Here is a 16,824-nt window from a genome sequence, read left to right on the forward strand (position 1 = left end):
CACGAGTCAAAGTTTTAAACAGCAGGTGGGTGGGGAGGAAGGCGCCGTTTGGGTACAGAGCGTACATGTACTGGAATTGGGTAATGTCGTTCTGGAGGGCAGAGACATGCTCTCATCTCGGGGCTTTGCTGGAAAGGAAGCCATTTCGCCCGTGCCAGATGGCTACAGTGCGCGATGCCACGTGTGACCAAGACTGGCTTGCTGGCGACTGGGAACGTCCGACACCCCCAGCGCGTTATATCAGGTCCAGTAGGAATAGTGCTGCTACTGTGGATACACTGTTGTTGCACAGTGAGTAGGCTGAGCTGCTGCGGTGCAATGCGCCCGTCGTCGTCGAGGGCTTTTTTTTTTTCGTGCCGTCGCGAACCGCATTTGGTCACCTCGGCGGTCGACCCGATTACTTTTAAAACGTTAAAGTACATCCATCGGACTGCAGCAGCAGCAGTCGAGTTGACTCAGATACCAATCAGTAGATCTACACCTCACAGAACCCATCAGCACTGCAAATTCTACGCAGCAAATGACCGACGGTTCGAGTCGTTAACCTCAGCATTCGACCATCGAACGTCACCCCCGGTCGACCGCGTAGATCTCGTCGATGTACATGAGTGGGAAGTCCAAGTTCAGGTCCAGCACGGAGCGGGGTCCGCATTGCACGTTAGCAGGCTGCAGCTCGGGGGCAACCATGGCGCAGTTCGGAGTTCCGTGCATGTAATTCGCCTTGCGCACCTGCGTCTGCGTCCACGCCGGTAGCGTCGACAAGTTGGTCCCCTGCAGGTCCAGCCGATCGATGAAGGTCGTCGGAGTCCCCAACCGATCTGGCAATTGTTTCAAAGGGTTCTCGGTGAGCGACAGCTCCGGCACCTCCGGACCCGGCGGCATGTCTTCCAGTTGAGGGATGGCCTCGATCCGGTTGCCTTTCAGCGACAGCGTAAACACCTGCAGCGACAAGAGCGACGCCGGGATCTCGGTGAGCGCCCTGTACTCGAATGCCACGACAGGCATCCGGTGCCAGTGCGACGGGAGGTCGTCAGGCAGAGAGGTGAAGTCGGTCACGCAGAACTGGATGCTGAGCAGCGAGGCCGGCAGTGGCTGCAGAAGTCCCGCTGGAAACCCCGACGGAAAGTGCGTCCTCGTGACGGCCGTGACGAATGGTCGAGGGTGGGCGGTGGCCGAGATGGAGTTCGAGTCGCCACCCCACTCGACGACAGTCGAGTTGTAGATGTTGACGACCATAAGGTTGTTGAAATTCTGGAACGCCGGGGGTATGCGGAGCCCGAGGCAGTAAGCAAATGTGAGCGTTGCCAGCGCAGTTTCGTCGATAGAGTGGAGGAGGCTGTCGTCTGAAGAATCGATGTTTCTTCTGTGGCAGTTTACGACGAGGCTCACGCACGAAGATCGGCTGGTGAACCACGGCCGGGTGAACGCGCGACAGCCTTCAATGAAGGTTAAATGGGACTGAATGGCCGCGTGAAGGTGGAACGCCATGATGATGGCTCCCCACGCGCCAAGAACAGTCTTCACGAATTGTGCGCCTTCGCGCTACCATTCACCACCTGCACCTTTAAGGGGGTTAAGCTTGCCATTCGAGGTGCGCTTTTTGGTGGCGACTGGGGAGTTGCAGCGCTCCTATTCAGTTTGAGAGGCTGCATGTTCTCGATGTTCTCGTTAATCGAAGCGCTCCGGGGTTTCTATCGTTTTCGCTACGGAGGCAGCGTGTTGGGTCGATCGAGTAAGTAGCGACCCGATGGAGCGATCGACATGTAGACTGCGAGATGAGGGATCACTTTGGCCGCAAAGTGTCAGGCTCAACGCGAAGGTGAGCTGGAACTCCAGCACCAACCTCGTGATGAACACTGGGTCGTACAGCTGATCGGGTTCTTTGAAGCTGGAATTGGCCGTGTCCATTGCATTGGCGTAAGGAGCCACCAGTAGGCACGGGACAATGGCGCACATCGCGATCGAGATCGCTGCGTCCACCAAAATGGCCACGACGCGCTCCAGAGCAGGCTTCTTCCCCAGAAAGTGCTGCACTACTAGTGTGGACCAGCAATTGATCAGCAGCATCGACACCAAAAGCGTATTGAGCCACACACGCGGCAGACAGCGACTGTACTGGTAGGCTTGATACGTCTGGCTCGAGAGCTCGAGAAACTCGCGTAGTACGTAAACTTTCAGGAAGTGCTGGCTCTCGACACCAAACGATCCTTCTTGGGAAAAGAGCGCTCTCCATATTTGCTTTATCGGACGAAGCAGTCCTGTGACTTGTTTTCGATACGAAGCGGTGCTACGCTTTGACTCCCGCGCTTGGACGTGTTTTATCGTAATTTTTTTCTTGCGCTTGAACGCAAGCTGGCACTCGCGAATGGAGCAGTAGATGAGTTTGAGCATCCGACTCGGATGAAGGAAGTATATGCACGCGAACACCATTGCGTACAAACCATAGTTCTCGTTTTCTGTCTTGAGGGCCACAAGGGCACGTAGTAACCCATGATGGGATCCGTGAGGTAGTAAGTAGTATGCAGCTGCGAAGACGAGGAGAAACATTCCACAGAGCGAGTGCGCAGTGATGGCAAGGACCCAAGCGAGCCGAAACAGTCCGGGACGAAGTTCAATTATTACGGAATCGTTGTTCGAGTGAGCTATTCGGGAAACTTTCTAGCAGGCCCATCGGGTTTTGTGGTGGCCACATCTGAATATGGAGCCACGGTTGTCTGTTTGGACGACGGAATACGAAGCATAGGACCTTGATTCGATATGTGCTGTTCTAAGAATGAGAACTCTGTGCGTTAAAGCAGTATCGTCGGCTCAGATGCAACAGATGAACTCGAGGATCCCTCAACATAAGGAAGAAATAAGGCGACGGATGCCTTGAAAATGTCGGTGGCACTTTACGAACGCCAGTAGCAAAAAGTAACGCCTATGTAGTGACGATCCGTCCTCGAACCTTATACCTGCTTCTGTTGTATTTAATACGTAACGTATATAGCCCAACCCAGCCTAGAACTTCGTCCAACTTGGACCAAGATCTAAGGCTGCTACGCTAATTTGGACCATTCAAAGATGACATGCGATCGGAAAATAAAGTTTCATTTCTAACCTTTATCGATCGCGTAAAGCTCGTCCATGAGAGAGATCGGGAACTCAACTCGGTTGTCTGTCGCGGATCGAGGACTGCACTGAGCATTGAACTGCCGAACCGTGTCGGAGCAATACGGAGTGCCATTCATGTAAACCACCGCCAAAACCTGAGCTTTTGTCCATGCAGGTAACGATGAAATAGTGGTGCCTTCCAAATCCAGGCGACCAAAAAAGTCTGTGGGATTCTTCAAAGACGACGGAAGTTCTGAAAGCGGGTTTCCACCAAGAATCACCTGAGTAACGGTTAAATCTGGCGGTAGATCTGCAAGTTGGGGGACATTCTGCAAACGATTGCGTTTTAGTGACAGTGATGCTGTCTGAAGAGACAGGAGCGATGCAGGAAATGTGGTCAACTCGCCGTATTCGAAGCTAACCGAAGCCATAGGATGCCAAAATGACGCTAGAGTGTCTGGAAGCGATTTCAGGTCCGTGATAGAAAATTGAATGCTCACTAGTGAGGTTGGCAGAGGTTTGAGAAGACCTGTGGGAAACCCTGCAAGAAATTTGGTACGAACAGCAGCGACGACAATCATTCGAGTGTGCACTGAAGGAGTTAGTGAGTTTTGCTCTATCCACTCCAGAACCGTCGAGTTGTACACGTGCAAGATCATGAGGTTTTTGAACCGCTGAAGTGCAGAAGGCATACGTAGAGCAGGACAGTGAGCGAACGTAAGCGTTGTGAGAGCAGGGATATTTAGATTCTCAAAAATCTCGTCACTGGGTGATACAATATCGCGAGAATGGCAATTCACGACATAACTGAAGCATGAAGCACGAATTGAGAGCCACGGTCTAGTCGATGCGAGACATCCAGGTACAACGCTGGAATGGGCTTGATAAGCAGCATGCAGATGACAACCAAGAACACCGGCTCCCCACAGACAGAAGATAATTTTTACGCTTGCGTGCATCCATCGCCAGCGGCTTCTCTGTGCTGATATTAAAGCGCGGCTGGGTCCAGCTACCTGCGGCGGAGGTGTTGACGCCACTGAATTGAACGTTTTCGATCGCCTGACTACTGCTTCGCTGATGGTGGTGAGGCCGAACAGAATTGAAAAGTGTGGGATGATCTTTGCTATGAAATCGATGGGGCCCGTCACGAAAACGAGCTGGTTTTCGAGGATAAATGTGGTGATGAAGACCGGGTGATACGACATTGCCGGGTTCTTGAACATGTGCTGCGAGATATCAAAAGCGGCGGCGGACGGTGCAAGGATCAAGATGGTGTTCACGATGCTCATGGCGATACAAATCAAGACGTCAGTGGATAGCGCCACAACACGTCCGAGAGCTGGCTTTCGAGAGAGAAATTGGTCCACAGCTAATGCCGACCAGCAGTTTGTAACCAGTAAGCCGACCAACAGCGTGTTCAGGTCTATTCGAGGCAGATACAAGCTGGATCGGTAGGCTTGATAAGTCTGCGACGACAGCTCAACGAACTCTCGTAGCACAAAAATGGTTACGAAGTGTTCGCTCTCCACACCAAAGACGCCTCGCTTCGCAAATAGTGATCTCCACATTTTCCTGACCGTCCGAATCCATTGGCGTATCTGGCGCTGAAATTCTTTGTTTAATAAACGTGCAAGTACACCAGGATTGGCAGATCGGATGCGATTTACAGTCGGAGGCCCGACAGCACGAGCTGTTTTGCTCCGAAAGGTCAGCCTCTTTACTTGAATTGACCGGAATATCTGTTGAAATACTCGAAGCGCGTGGAGAACTCCAATAAGACCGAACCCAACGCTGTAGAATGCGTAGTCGTGCTGTCTTACTGCAGGGGCCCAGAATTTTACGTAGAAAAACATTGTCGAGTTGGTAAGGTACCAATACACGCACGCCTCGGCAGTCAAAAAGACTGCGCACATCAAGTGAGTTCCAACGATAATAAACCATACCACTCGAAATACTGCAGGTGGAACCTCAACCGCCATCACCGGATCGAAGCCACCCAGAAGACTGGAAAAGATGCGGTGTGAGTCAATTATACTCCGCCGAGAGGGTATCCGCGGTGACCCAAGTGCCCCCGAGATCATAGGCGGAGTCGGACCGACACTGACCGGGCTTAACCACGATCGATCGAGCTGCAGCGTCATGATCGACACTATGTTCACGGAACCTGGAATGGCCAAACAAGGATCTACTAAGCATCCTGAAAATAGAGCCGTCACGTCTTCGATCACTAAAAATGACGCGAAGTTTCATGTGACGCTGTTCCTATTAGCGCGATGTATCCCCGCATTCGTGGTTGTAAACTGCGCAGCGTCAAAAGAGCACAAGGATCGCCCTGATTCTCAACTGCCTTCCAGCCGGAAATCCGACGGTACTATGAGGTGCTTGGTGGGTGTCTTCCGCAGACGACGGAAATGACCGCAGGCATGCACTTTGGAGATTTGCCAACGACAAAAGCCGATGGGCTCGTTTCCTTACCTTTCTTCAGCACTGAAGTACATGTATCAGTAAGTATCAGATAACTACTTGCAGAAGGACATCAGTCAGCTATGCATAGCGCTCAGTGAGTGATGATCGAATTCAGGACTGACACTATGACTCGTGCAGTTTCGTAGCGTATTCGGCCCTGTGCCTTCACTCAAACCAGATTGAAGCACTTCTTCCTGTAGATCAGCTTGACGAACATGCGCTCGTAGCAGCGTTTCCAGCCCAGCTCAGCGCACTTGGAATTACTTTCGGTTGACCAGCTGCGTTGGCAAGTGCGACGGCGCAACCCATCGTCGAATTCGCAGTTCGAAGAACTGTCGTTTGGGGCTGTTTTTCGGATGTCAGGAGGGATACGAATTGACAACTGCGATCGGTTGTCGAGTAACATTGGTGCAACGTTCTCCTACCCCAGGGATGTCATTGGGTAACATAGGTAAACACCAGCCATCTCTGGAATAGAAGGCGGTTAAACATCAACAGCGCCTGCAGTCATCCAGAGATCTATGACTACTTCGGCATTCGACAACTCGTGGGTCATGAGGGACGTGCTGTTCTGGCTGCAGGGAGAGTGCACCTTCATGATGCCGCCGCCGCACCGGCTGCGCCGCCCGCTCACTATAGCCACCCGGCCGGTTTCTTCGTCTGGCTCAACGACGAGCCTGTGAACATCTACGTCGAGCATAATTTCGAGGTGAGCGTGTGCGGAGCATGAACAGGGTAGTTGTCCGCACGGCGCACTGTAGAAGCCCAGCATCCGCCGGTCTTCGTCCAGTTTTGCATGAATGGAGCCGTCGCTGCGATACAAAATCACATCCTATATGACGTTTGTTTCAACTCGGCTCGTGATGGCCGTGTGTTGATGTGTATTCGCGAAGCGAGCGCTGAAGAGTGAGGTGTTGGAGTATTAAAGAATCGCGGGGTATGCTACTGCAGTTCGCGTTAGCGCAATTTTTGTTGAAAATAGAGGACTGCACTAGAAGCAGTCTATATGTCGTCGTTTGTTTCAACCTTCGAACTGCGCCTCCCCCCAGGGTCCACCACCCGGGTTCCCGAATTTACCTAGATCCGGTTGTTACTGGCGATTTCAACACAGGCAACAATTTCCGCCAGTTGAAACGGGTTCAGTCGTTGTAGTCAACAAGTTTTCTAGAGCACAAAGTCATGGCCACGATGACTGGTACAATCTCAAAGCAAATGTATTAGCGAATCCGAAAGACAACAACTTGGGGTTTCTTCTGCTCTCGGTCAGCAGCATCTAATGCTACGACACTATATGCTGCCGTTCTCTAGTGTTGAATGGGCGGCGGAGGCGGGATCACACGGTTGTACGGGCTCTTGGTGATTGGCGTGCGCACGTAGTATAGCTTGCGCTCCTCGGGCGTGTTCTCCTTGACGTCAATGCTATTGATGGCGGCGGTAGGAGCGAAGCACATCATGGTGGCGACGGTGACGATGGCGAGTGTCTTGACGAGCTGCATGGGTCTTGGTGTCGATTCTTCAGTTGTTGGTTGTGGAGCGCGAGGTGAATTGAAGAATGGCGATGTAAGGCCAACCTTTACCGTTCTGGAAGTAAAGGAGAAGACCTGGATTTGCGACGCTCCAAACTGCACAAGATTGCATGTTGCTACCGAATGGGTTCGTAGACAGGGCCAATAATCATGGGGCTGGTGAGGATTCATTGATGGGCTGTGTATGGTACTTGCTCACGTTAGTTCGTGTTATCCGCATCTACTGTCCTTGAGTGGCACACTTTAAATCCCTGCACATTCTGTCTGCTGACTGCGTTTCTGGAGTATTTACTGTCGATCAATGCACATACTCGAATAGCTATAATAGCTCTACTCAATTGCCGGGCTGGCAACAAGAGTAGTAGCCCTAGAACTAGCAATGGTTCTACTAGTACATGGTGCTCGTCCTCGACGAAGGATTTGCAGGTTATTGCTGCGGAGCAACAGCAGGAATGCCAGTTCGTTGAGCAGATCTCCAGCTAGTGCATGCAATTAGGCAACCTTGCCTGAATCTCATCCGAGCACTGAATATCTGCAGCTATCATTCAATAGCAGAAAGCTTGTTGCGATGTGGCTGGGTTCTCACCATCGGACTATCGTGTCAGACGCCTATCTTCAAATACTATTTTTGGCGTACTGTACTACTGACATCGGATTGACTTGGAATTGGTATGTCAGTCCAATTTTGAGGCTCATCAGTAGTACCTGACAATTATCATAATTGTTTTGACGAATCTCAGTGAAAATCACTGATTTATGGAAATTCCTCGTTGAGCAGATCTCCAGCAGGTGCATGCAACTAGGTAGGCACCCCATCTTACCTGAACCTCATCCAAGCACTGCATCTGTTAACCTGAAACGTGCACGATTTCAGGGCTCCCGAATTGTCAATTAATTCGGAATTGAAACGTACGGATAGCAGCGGTCATACCGTACATCTCAAATGAAATGCTTAACAACTAAATTGCCATTTCGTCAAATCGGCCCAATTCTTTATGAAAAAATGCTATTTCTTAACACCAAGAAAGCGGTTTAAAACCAAATCTAACAATAGGGTTTTACTAAGTTACAGGCTTACTTCCTCATTTCGCGGCCACGATGAAGACGTTCCTGCTGCAAGATGGCTCGAACGCGAGCTGGGTCAAGGCGCAAGAAGCATGCGCCAAGAAGAACAATTTGCATGATCAGATTCGACGCCAAGCATTTCCAGAACGATAGCGAAAATCGCTAGATACCATTGATCTCAAAGCTGCGGAAGCCAGGATCAAGCAGAAATAGCTCTACAGGCTTTGTGGCGATGTCGTCAGGGATGTTATCGATGTTGTTCTCGCGACGATAGATGTCGACGATGGAAAGCCATCTCGACCAACTCGTGCTTCCGCCAAATATTACCGTACATTTCAAACCGCTTTCTTGGTGTTAAGAAATAGCATTTTTTCATAAAGAATTGGGCCGATTTGACGAAATGGCAATTTAGTTGTTAAGCATTTCATTTGAGATGTACGGTATGACCGCTGCTATCCGTACGTTTCAATTCCGAATTAATTGACAATTCGGGAGCCCTGAAATCGTGCACGTTTCAGGTTAACAGATGCAGTGCTTGGATGAGGTTCAGGTAAGATAAGGTTGCCTACCTAGTTGCATGCACCTGCTGGAGATCTGCTCAACGAACTGGCATTCCTGCTGTTGCTCCGCAGCAATAACCTGCAAATCCTTCGTCGAGGACGAGCACCATGTACTAGTAGAACCATTGCTAGTTCTAGGGCTACTACTCTTGTTGCCAGCCCGGCAATTGAGTAGAGCTATTATAGCTATTCGAGTATGTGCATTGATCGACAGTAAATACTCCAGAAACGCAGTCAGCAGACAGAATGTGCAGGGATTTAAAGTGTGCCACTCAAGGACAGTAGATGCGGATAACACGAACTAACGTGAGCAAGTACCATACACAGCCCATCAATGAATCCTCACCAGCCCCATGATTATTGGCCCTGTCTACGAACCCATTCGGTAGCAACATGCAATCTTGTGCAGTTTGGAGCGTCGCAAATCCAGGTCTTCTCCTTTACTTCCAGAACGGTAAAGGTTGGCCTTACATCGCCATTCTTCAATTCACCTCGCGCTCCACAACCAACAACTGAAGAATCAACACCAAGACCCATGCAGCTCGTCAAGACACTCGCCATCGTCACCGTCGCCACCATGATGTGCTTCGCTCCTACCGCCGCCATCGATAGCATTGACGTCAAGGAGAACACGCCCGAGGAGCGCAAGCTATACTACGTGCGCACGCCAATCACCAAGAGCCCGTACAACCGTGTGATCCCGCCTCCGCCGCCCATTCAACACTAGAGAACGGCAGCATATAGTGTCGTAGCATTAGATGCTGCTGACCGAGAGCAGAAGAAACACCGCAGTTATTGTTTTTCAGCGTTGCAAGATCACTGCTTATACAGTTGATGTTAAGGATGTCCTGCAACTGTGCCATTGCCCGTGTCAGTTGGTGGCATTTGCTAGTTGCAAATGGCATCTCTAGCGAAAGTATCTCTTTAAAGCAAGGCTCTTCTTTACCTGATGGCGTACCGGCGTTGGTACAGATACGAAGCCTGCCACTCCGAGCAACTTCTGGAGAGATTTGGGTATACGCGCAACCGAAGTTGGGCTCCGGTAGTCCTCTTCTTCCAGTGTTGGCTCCACAACGCGCGGGTCCGTCTCAATGTTGTGCGAAATTCCTTGTTGAGGTAGCGCGCTACGCAACTTCAGCTTGTTTAGCTGCTTCAGGAGATTTTCATTGGGAATGGCAATTACCCTCTCTTCCTCTTGGTAGTCCCTGCCCTCGCTTTCGTCTTCCTCTTCATTTCCACAGGCCCTGTGCCACAGGCTCAACGGTTCGTAGGAATCGCGCACCTCTCGCTGGAGAAGAGTCGAGTATTGCACGGTCATCGTTTGGGGCTCGGCCTGATCTGATTCAGGGACAGCTCATGGTGAGAGTGCATGTGGTCACAAGAAGGATCGAGCTGAGACGTATTGGCAGCTCTTCCTTGCGTTTTGCGACACGAATTGCAAAGTGAAGGTTGGTGGTAGCCGAAGACGTTGGTCAACACTGTGGTGAAGAAGATGCCGCATACGCTTTTGATTCCTTGGATAAACTTCTGGTGTGTAGAATAGTCGTCGACTCGCAGATTGGGACTCTCACTAAGTACTGACAACACTGGGTTCCGATGACTACTCCCCTTTAATTAATCTCCCGAAAAGGCTTTTCCAGCTGACCAGTGTCGAGGATTCAAATGCTACAGCACCTACAGCAATTGTGCTGGAAGGCGGAGTCGCGTTTTAAAACTCAATGAAAGTGTAGAGCGTATTCAACGTTGGTAGTTCATAAAACACGATAGCATTGGTACAGTATCTAGATAAATTCTTCCACCTGATCTTGCTGCCTAGCCCTTTTTACGAAATTACTGTAGCACCTTGACAGATAGGGAGGGGTTCCAGCCCAGCTCAGCGCACTTGGAATTACTTTCGGTTGACCAGCTGCGTTGGCAAGTGCGACGGCGCAACCCATCGTCGAATTCGCAGTTCGAAGAACTGTCGTTTGGGGCTGTTTTTCGGATGTCAGGAGGGATACGAATTGACAACTGCGATCGGTTGTCGAGTAACATTGGTGCAACGTTCTCCTACCCCAGGGATGTCATTGGGTAACATAGGTAAACACCAGCCATCTCTGGAATAGAAGGCGGTTAAACATCAACAGCGCCTGCAGTCATCCAGAGATCTATGACTACTTCGGCATTCGACAACTCGTGGGTCATGAGGGACGTGCTGTTCTGGCTGCAGGGAGAGTGCACCTTCATGATGCCGCCGCCGCACCGGCTGCGCCGCCCGCTCACTATAGCCACCCGGCCGGTTTCTTCGTCTGGCTCAACGACGAGCCTGTGAACATCTACGTCGAGCATAATTTCGAGGTGAGCGTGTGCGGAGCATGAACAGGGTAGTTGTCCGCATGGCGCACTGTAGAAGCCCAGCATCCGCCGGTCTTCGTCCAGTTTTGCATGAATGGAGCCGTCGCTGCGATACAAAATCACATCCTATATGTCGTTTGTTTCAACTCGGCTCGTGACGGCCGAGTGTTGATATGTATTCGCGAAGCGAGCGCTGAAGAGTGAGGTGTTGGAGTATTAAAGAATCGCGGGGTATGCTACTGCAGTTCGCGTTAGCTCAATTTTTGTTGAAAATAGAGGACTGCACTAGAAGCAGTCTATATGTTGTCGTTTGTTTCAACCTTCGAACTGCGCCTCCCCCCAGGGTCCACCACCCGGGTCCCCGAATTTACCTAGGTCTGGTTGTTACTGGCGATTTCAACACAGGCAACAATTTCCGCCAGTTGAAACGGATTCAGTCGTTGTAGTCAACAAGTTTTCTAGAGCACGAAGCAATCGCCACGATGACTGGTACAATCTCAAAGCAAATGTATTAGCGAATCCGAAAGACAACAACTTGGGGTTTCTTCTGCTCTCGGTCAGCAGCATCTAATGCTACGACACTATACGCTGCCGTTCTCTAGTGTTGAATGGGCGGCGGAGGCGGGATCACACGGTTGTACGGGCTCTTGGTGATTGGCGTGCGCACGTAGTATAGCTTGCGCTCCTCGGGCGTGTTCTCCTTGACGTCAATGCTATTGATGGCGGCGGTAGGAGCGAAGCACATCATGGTGGCGACGGTGACGATGGCGAGTGTCTTGACGAGCTGCATGGGTCTTGGTGTCGATTCTTCAGTTGTTGGTTGTGGAGCGCGAGGTGAATTGAAGAATGGCGATGTAAGGCCAACCTTTACCGTTCTGGAAGTAAAGGAGAAGACCTGGATTTGCGACGCTCCAAACTGCACAAGATTGCATGTTGCTACCGAATGGGTTCGTAGACAGGGCCAATAATCATGGGGCTGGTGAGGATTCATTGATGGGCTGTGTATGGTACTTGCTCACGTTAGTTCGTGTTATCCGCATCTACTGTCCTTGAGTGGCACACTTTAAATCCCCGCACATTCTGTCTGCTGACTGCGTTTCTGGAGTATTTACTGTCGATCAATGCACATACTCGAATAGCTATAATAGCTCTACTCATTTGCCGGGCTGGCACAAGAGTAGTAGCCCTAGAACTAGCAATGGTTCTACTAGTACATGGTGCTCGTCCTCGACGAAGGATTTGCAGGTTATTGCTGCGGAGCAACAGCAGGAATGCCAGTTCGTTGAGCAGATCTCCAGCTAGTGCATGCAACTAGGCAACCTTGCCTGAATCTCATCCGAGCACTGAATATCTGCAGCTATCATTCAATAGCAGAAAGCTTGCTGCGATGTGGCTGGGTTCTCACCATCGGACTATCGTGTCAGACGCCTATCTCCAAATACTATTTTTGGCGTACTGTACTACTGACATCGGATTGACTTGAAATTGGTATGTCAGTCCAATTTTGAGGCTCATCAGTAGTACCTGACAATTATCATAATTGTTTTGACGAATCTCAGTGAAAATCACTGATTTATGGAAATTCCTCGTTGAGCAGATCTCCAGCAGGTGCATGCAACTAGGTAGGCAACCTTATCTTACCTGAACCTCATCCAAGCACTGCATCTGTTAACCTGAAACGTGCACGATTTCAGGGCTCCCGAATTGTCAATTAATTCGGAATTGAAACGTACGGATAGCAGCGGTTATACCGTACATCTCAAATGAAATGCTTAACAACTAAATTGCCATTTCGTCAAATCGGCCCAATTCTTTATGAAAAAATGCTATTTCTTAACACCAAGAAAGCGGTTTGAAATGTACGGTAATATTTGGCGGAAGCACGAGTTGGTCGAGATGGCTTTCCATCGTCGACATCTATCGTCGCGAGAACAACATCGATAACATCCCTGACGACATCGCCACAAAGCCTGTAGAGCTATTTCTGCTTGATCCTGGCTTCCGCAGCTTTGAGATCAATGGTATCTAGCGATTTTCGCTATCGTTCTGGAAATGATTGGCGTCGAATCTGATCATGCAAATTGTTCTTCTTGGCGCATGCTTCTTGCGCCTTGACCCAGCTCGCGTTCGAGCCATCTTGCAGCAGGAACGTCTTCATCGTGGCCGCGAAATGAGGAAGCAAGCCTGTAACTTAGTAAAAACCTATTGTTAAACTTGGCGCTCCGTCCTGCCATCGATTCCGACTGAGTTTACCTCCCTTATAAATTTGTCCGAGCTCTCATCTCCAGAATCAAACGGCTGGATCGCTCGAGTAAGGAGGGCATCTGCACATTTACATTTGAAATTTCGTAGCTGAATCTTAACAGGAAGAAAGCATGTTTGCAAGCTGAGAGCACATCTTAACGTTAAGAAAAATGCAATTCATGATTCCGTCAAACCATTTCATTTGTAAGGTACGGTATTGAGTGGTACATGTAGCATTGTACAATTTTATGTATAGCATATCATACGCGATTGTCACGCAATCTTGACATAATACTCAAATACATCTGTCGTGGGCATCCCAAAGTACTATCCCAACCCGATGGCAAACCATGACGTTGCTGCTGTGTTAATACAGCTGCTTTTCCACGCTGGGGTATCAACGACCAACAACCCAAGGACATTGGCTCGTCGCAAGGCTTCACAAGAAACGCGAGATTTGTTCAAGCGGTTTTGTAGTCAACGAGGACCTTTCCCTTTTCCGAGAAGATCAAACTGATAAAGGTTGCTCATTCTCCAATTCACCTCGCGGTCCACAACCAACAACTGAAGAATCAACACCAAGACCCATGCAGCTCGTCAAGACGCTCGCCATCGCCGCAGTCGCCACCATGATGTGCTTCGCTCCTACCGCCGCCATCGATAGCATTGACGTCAAGGAGAACACGCCCGAGGAGCGCAAGCTATACTACGTGCGCACGCCAATCACCAAGAGCCCGTACAACCGTGTGATCCCGCCTCCGCCGCCCATTCAACACTAGAGAACGGCAGCATATAGTGTCGTAGCATTAGATGCTGCTGACCGAGAGCAGAAGAAACACCGCAGTTATTGTTTTTCAGCGTTGCGAGATCACCGCTTATACAGTTGATGTTAAGGATGTCCTGCAACTGTGTCATTGCCCGTGTCAGTTGGTGGCATTTGCTAGTTGCAAATTGCATCTCTAGCGAAAGTATCTCTTAAAAGCAAGGCTCTTCTTTACCTGATGGCGTACCGGCGTTGGTACAGATACCAAGCCTGCCACTCCGAGCAACTTCTGGAGAGATTTGGGTATACGCGCAACCGAAGTTGGGCTCCGGTAGTCCTCTTCTTCCCAGTGTTGGCTCCACAACGCGCGGGTCCGTCGCAATGTTGTGCGAAATTCCTTGTTGAGGTAGCGCGCTACGCAACTTCAGCTTGTTTAGCTGCTCCAGGAGATTTTCATTGGGAATGACAATTACCCTCTCTTCCTCTTGGTAGTCCCTGCCCTCGCTTTCGTCTTCTTCTTCATTTCCACAGGCCCTGTGCCACAGGCTCAACGGTTCGTAGGAATCGCGCACCTCTCGCTGGAGAAGAGTCGGGTATTGCACGGTCATCGTTTGGGGCTCGGCCTGATCTGATTCAGGGACAGCTCATGGTGAGAGTGCATGTGGTCACAAGAAGGATCGAGCTGAGACGATTTGGCAGGTCTTCCTTGCGTTTTGCGACACGAATTGCGAAGTGAAGGTTGGTGGTAGCCGAAGACGTTGGTCGACACTGTGGTGAAGAAGATGCCGCATACGCTTTTGATTCCTTGGATAAACTTCTGGTGTGTAGAATAGTCGTCGACTCGCAGATTGGGACTCTCACTAAGTACTGACAACACTGGGTTCCGATGACTACTCCCCTTTAATTAATCTCCCGAAAAGGCTTTTCCAGCTGACCAGTGTCGAGGATTCAAATGCTACAGCACCTACAGCAATTGTGCTGGAAGGCGGAGTCGCGTTTTAAAACTCAATGGAAGTGTAGAGCGTTCACGATGAGATTCAACGTTGGTAGTTCATAAAACACGATAGCATTGGTACAGTATCTAGATAAATTCTTCCACCTGATCTTGCTGCCTAGCCCTTTTTACGAAATTACTGTAGCACCTTGACAGATAGGGAGGGGTCTGCGGGATCTCGTCGTGCAAGTTTAATTCTCAATACTGCAAGTACAGCTAGGTTCTCAACTTTAGGAAAAAAAATGTTTCCCGTATTTGGTCCGTAAAAAAAAAACGCCTTGAAAACCTATTTGCCGAGGTCGACGATGTTTCGGTAATTGTAGTGACTTATACCCACTTACTCGCGGTTGAAATCCTGACGGTGCCACGCTATGTTCAGCGATCAACGGCGGTGGAAGCTCGATGAAGAAGAGCGTTTTCGGATCGACGTGAACACTGAACGCAGCAGCATTGTCATAACAGCATGGCGTATTGTACATGTATGCTGCTTCCAAAACTTGCGTGTCTGTCCAAGTAGGCAACGCAGTCAAGTTTGTACTTTCGAGTTTGAGACGAACTAAGAAATTTCTTGATAAACCTAGTGAAATTGGCAGCTCGTGTAGTGGTTTACCTCCATTGAAAATACAGGCAGGACTTGAGGAGATGCCGATTGCACAAGTTCTGGTATGGTTTCGAGTTTGTTTCCTTTTAGCAAGATCGCGTAAGCTTGTAGAGACAGGAGAGAAGGTGGAAATGCTTTCAGCTCGCCAGATTCAAAAAGCACTGCTGCCATCGGAGGCCAATACAGGGGCATACAATCTGGGATTGACGTGAGGTGCCGGGAAGGGGCTGAAGAAGACCTTCGAGGAAGACTGACGGGAATCGGGAACGGATGATAAGTAGTCCTGCCATGCGAGGGTGAGCTATGGACGGAAAATCACTGGTTTCCCTACCACTCCACGACAGTGGATTGTGATGTGCAAAATCCTGAAATTGTTGAATTATTGGATGGCTGAAAGAACACGAAGCTCTGGACAAGGCGTGAACGAGAGTGCAGCTAACGTTGCCGAGTCCAGAGCATCAAATAGGTAATTGCCCGGGGATGTCACTCCACGAGCATGACAACCAATGATATCCGTAGAGAACGAAATCTGCTGCGAAAACCAAGGTCGAGTGGATGCGAGACAGCCATTCCACGTATGCGTACGCGTATGAAACATGCTATCAGTTGTAAACCGAGAATTCCAGTATCCCAAGCCAAAGAAACGACCTGTATGGCAACGTCAAACCATGGAATGGGGCAGCGCAGCTCAATTTCTCGCTCAGATCGCTAGGTAACTGAACTTGCAACCGACAAGAGTGAAATGCCGATAGTATTAGAATCCGATTGCCTTGTGAGCAATTCACCGATTGAAATTAGCGTCAATAATGTGGCAAGATGAGCGACAAACTTCGCTCCAAAGTCCATCAAGCCTGTGGCAAACACGAACTGGTTCTCTAGTGAGAAAGTTGTTATAAAGAGTGAGTCGTACACGAGTACTGGTGTATCAAACAAGTGGCTCGCCGCGTCAAAGCCAGCGGTGTATGGCACCACACTTACCGACGGGATCACCACACTCATGGCGACGCAAATTACTGCGTCTACACTCAAAACCACAATTCGTTCTAGTGCCAGCTTGAAAACGAGAAATTGGTGCACAGCAGGCGCCGACCAGCAATTCGTCACGAGGAGAACGACTAGCACCGTGCTAAACTACTGGTGTTGGAGCAGATAGCTGGACCAGCACGCCTGGTAAGTTT

The 16,824-nt window shown here is 49.9% G+C and overlaps 3 protein-coding genes across 4 annotated transcripts; 1 reads left to right on the top strand and 2 right to left on the bottom strand.

Moving 5' to 3' along the window:
* Nucleotides 1-567: 567 nt before the first annotated feature.
* IUM83_03831 (Reticulon-4-interacting protein 1) lies at nucleotides 568-1,236 on the bottom strand (the record flags this gene model as incomplete). 2 transcript variants are annotated; one of them, XM_067927863.1, is made up of 1 exon in its annotated part: nucleotides 568-1,236. In XM_067927863.1, the coding sequence occupies one exon, from the start codon at nucleotides 1,234-1,236 to the stop codon at nucleotides 568-570; it is 669 nt and encodes a 222-aa protein (XP_067795569.1). The 2 variants fall into 2 exon arrangements, with proteins under 2 accessions (XP_067795569.1, XP_067795570.1); XM_067927862.1 differs by having other exon boundaries at nucleotides 568-1,005.
* Nucleotides 1,237-1,668: 432 nt separating this feature from the next.
* Nucleotides 1,669-7,055, bottom strand: IUM83_03832 (Reticulon-4-interacting protein 1; the record flags this gene model as incomplete). The annotated part of the gene is made up of 2 exons (XM_067927864.1): nucleotides 1,669-2,184; nucleotides 6,897-7,055. The coding sequence occupies 2 exons, from the start codon at nucleotides 7,053-7,055 to the stop codon at nucleotides 1,669-1,671; spliced, it is 675 nt and encodes a 224-aa protein (XP_067795567.1).
* Nucleotides 7,056-9,245: 2,190 nt separating this feature from the next.
* Nucleotides 9,246-14,067, top strand: IUM83_03833 (uncharacterized protein; the record flags this gene model as incomplete). The annotated part of the gene is made up of 2 exons (XM_067927865.1): nucleotides 9,246-9,404; nucleotides 13,882-14,067. 2 exons carry the CDS (start codon nucleotides 9,246-9,248, stop codon nucleotides 14,065-14,067), a joined length of 345 nt encoding a protein of 114 aa, XP_067795573.1.
* Nucleotides 14,068-16,824: the final 2,757 nt, after the last annotated feature.

The sequence above is a fragment of the Phytophthora cinnamomi genome (assembly GCF_018691715.1).
Source record: "Phytophthora cinnamomi strain GKB4 chromosome Unknown Contig21, whole genome shotgun sequence".
NCBI lineage: Eukaryota > Oomycota > Peronosporomycetes > Peronosporales > Peronosporaceae > Phytophthora > Phytophthora cinnamomi.